General features: G+C 43.7%; 2 protein-coding genes across 7 annotated transcripts in view; one reads left to right on the top strand and one right to left on the bottom strand.

Annotated features, from left to right (window-relative positions):
- The window catches only part of LOC109545507 (pancreatic triacylglycerol lipase), a 30807-nt gene extending 29615 nt beyond the window's left edge, over positions 1-1192 (top strand). For all 6 annotated transcript variants that reach the window (XM_048666472.1, XM_048666473.1, XM_048666470.1 and 3 more), the window contains 4 exons: positions 266-466; positions 517-702; positions 758-899; positions 950-1192. In XM_048666472.1, coding sequence (XP_048522429.1) covers positions 266-466; positions 517-702; positions 758-899; positions 950-1070 — 650 coding nt within the window. In that variant the 3' untranslated portion in view covers positions 1071-1192. The remainder of the gene's footprint in view (positions 1-265; positions 467-516; positions 703-757; positions 900-949) is intronic.
- LOC109545508 (quinone oxidoreductase-like protein 2 homolog) overlaps positions 1184-1736 on the bottom strand; it is a 3104-nt gene continuing 2551 nt past the window's right edge. Inside the window, exons 3-4 of the mRNA XM_019916255.2 lie at positions 1543-1721; positions 1184-1489 (exon numbers count right to left, since the gene is read on the bottom strand). Coding sequence (XP_019771814.1) covers positions 1204-1489; positions 1543-1721 — 465 coding nt within the window. The 3' untranslated portion in view covers positions 1184-1203. The remainder of the gene's footprint in view (positions 1490-1542; positions 1722-1736) is intronic.

The following is a 1736-nucleotide window of genomic DNA, read 5'->3' on the forward strand; positions in this document are numbered from 1 at the left end:
TTATTAATAACTTATTTGTTTCATGCTAATTAAATATTAGAAACAAATATTTAAAAAATAATATTTAAGAAATACTTGCTTTTGATCTGAAATATATATATATAAATAATCTTTATTTCCTACAGAAAAAGGCTATCGACCCAATCGGTCTTTTTGCCCGATCTGAAATATTTCCTAAATATGTATGTAATATTTTGTGCTAACTGGGTTAGACCCAGACATGCAGACATAGCGAGAATTTGCCAATTAAACAATTGGGTTTCAGGTAGACAATGTTCCAGTTTCAAACAGTTTATGTCTGGAAAGTGTTTCGGCTGCAAAAGCGGCATGTCGTGTGCCGTAATGGGGTACAAGGCGGACACTTCGTTGGGCTTTCTGGAAAACGAAGTGCAACCGCAAGCAAAGCTGGACGAAGCCGTCGGGAACAAGTACTTCTTGACTACTGGCCGCGACTATCCATTCTGCCGTAAGTAAATGCCTGCGAAAATCAATGAGAAAAGTAACCGGGAAAATTAGAGCAAGTCTATAGAGTGAGCGTGGACTTGGCCAAGCCGGGCTACGCAGAAGATTGGGTCCAAGGCAGATTAAAGGCCTCCATGTACAGCCCAAACGGGGTGATTCGAGCTGATTTAACGCCTGCTGAAACTAAGCTGGCGCACGGCACTACTTATACCACTGTGGTGGCGCACCCGGTAGATTTAGGTGAGTTTTTTACGCCAATGAACGAAAAAACCGCCACTGATTCATTTTGCTTTAGCCGGAAATATTCGCAAAGTGGAACTGAACTGGATCTACGACATGAACGTGCTGGAACCGAAGACTCTGTGCTTGTTTTGGTGCAACGATCACTTGTACGTTCGGAGCATCAATGTGGATCAACTAGAGCTGCCTGGCAGAGGGTTAGTGGCGATACGCGTTCAAAACCCTCTTTAACTCACACAACTTTCAGGAAACGAGATGCCAAATACTCGAACAAACTGTGCTCCAAAGGCAAAAAGGACTATGCGGATATCGCCAACAATGGCCGAGGAATTTTTTTGGACTCCTGCAGCATCACCGATAAGAGCTAAACGTTAGCAAACTGTAACTAGACTATAAACTTGTACCTGTAATTTTCTGTGTAAATAGACACTAGGTTCGTTGTAGGAATATGTGATAAACCAGAGACATTAAACTAGTAGGATAATCAGTACCTAATTTAGTTTATTCATCTACTTTGATCAGGACCTTCCCAGTACATTTTCTGTCTTCTATAAACTGCAGGGCGTCGTTGATCTTCTCCAGGCTGAATTCGGCGCTAATATGGGCCGCAATCAAGCTCTCGTTGGCCAGTTCTAGAGTGTCATTGACCACCGTTTTGTACAAATGCCTGTTCTGCGCTCTGAGCGCCTTCAAGCTCACTATGGTGGAAAACGTGTGCGGCACCGGGGCTGGTATCGTCTTGTGAAAGAACGGAGAGGCGTAGAACGTTTTGCCCCCCACGGCGGCACTGAAAATACCATTTTCTAGCAATTTGACTAAAATAGTAATCGACTGACTTACCATCCACCAATATGTTCCATCATCGGCTCACCCGCTGCGTCATAAACCACATTGGCTCCTTTGTTTTCTGTTTTCTTCAAAATCTCCTTGACTAACTTCGGACTGAAATGGACTGTAGTGAAAGCCCCTCTTTCGCGCACCAGTTCGCCTCTTTCCTCTGTGTCCACTACGCCTATCACCTAAGGAAACACACA

This window comes from Dendroctonus ponderosae, unplaced genomic scaffold (genome assembly GCF_020466585.1).
Source record: "Dendroctonus ponderosae isolate FM_Combo_2020 unplaced genomic scaffold, Dpon_F_20191213v2 Dpon_F_20191213_5, whole genome shotgun sequence".
In the NCBI taxonomy this organism is placed as follows: Eukaryota; Metazoa; Arthropoda; class Insecta; order Coleoptera; family Curculionidae; genus Dendroctonus; species Dendroctonus ponderosae.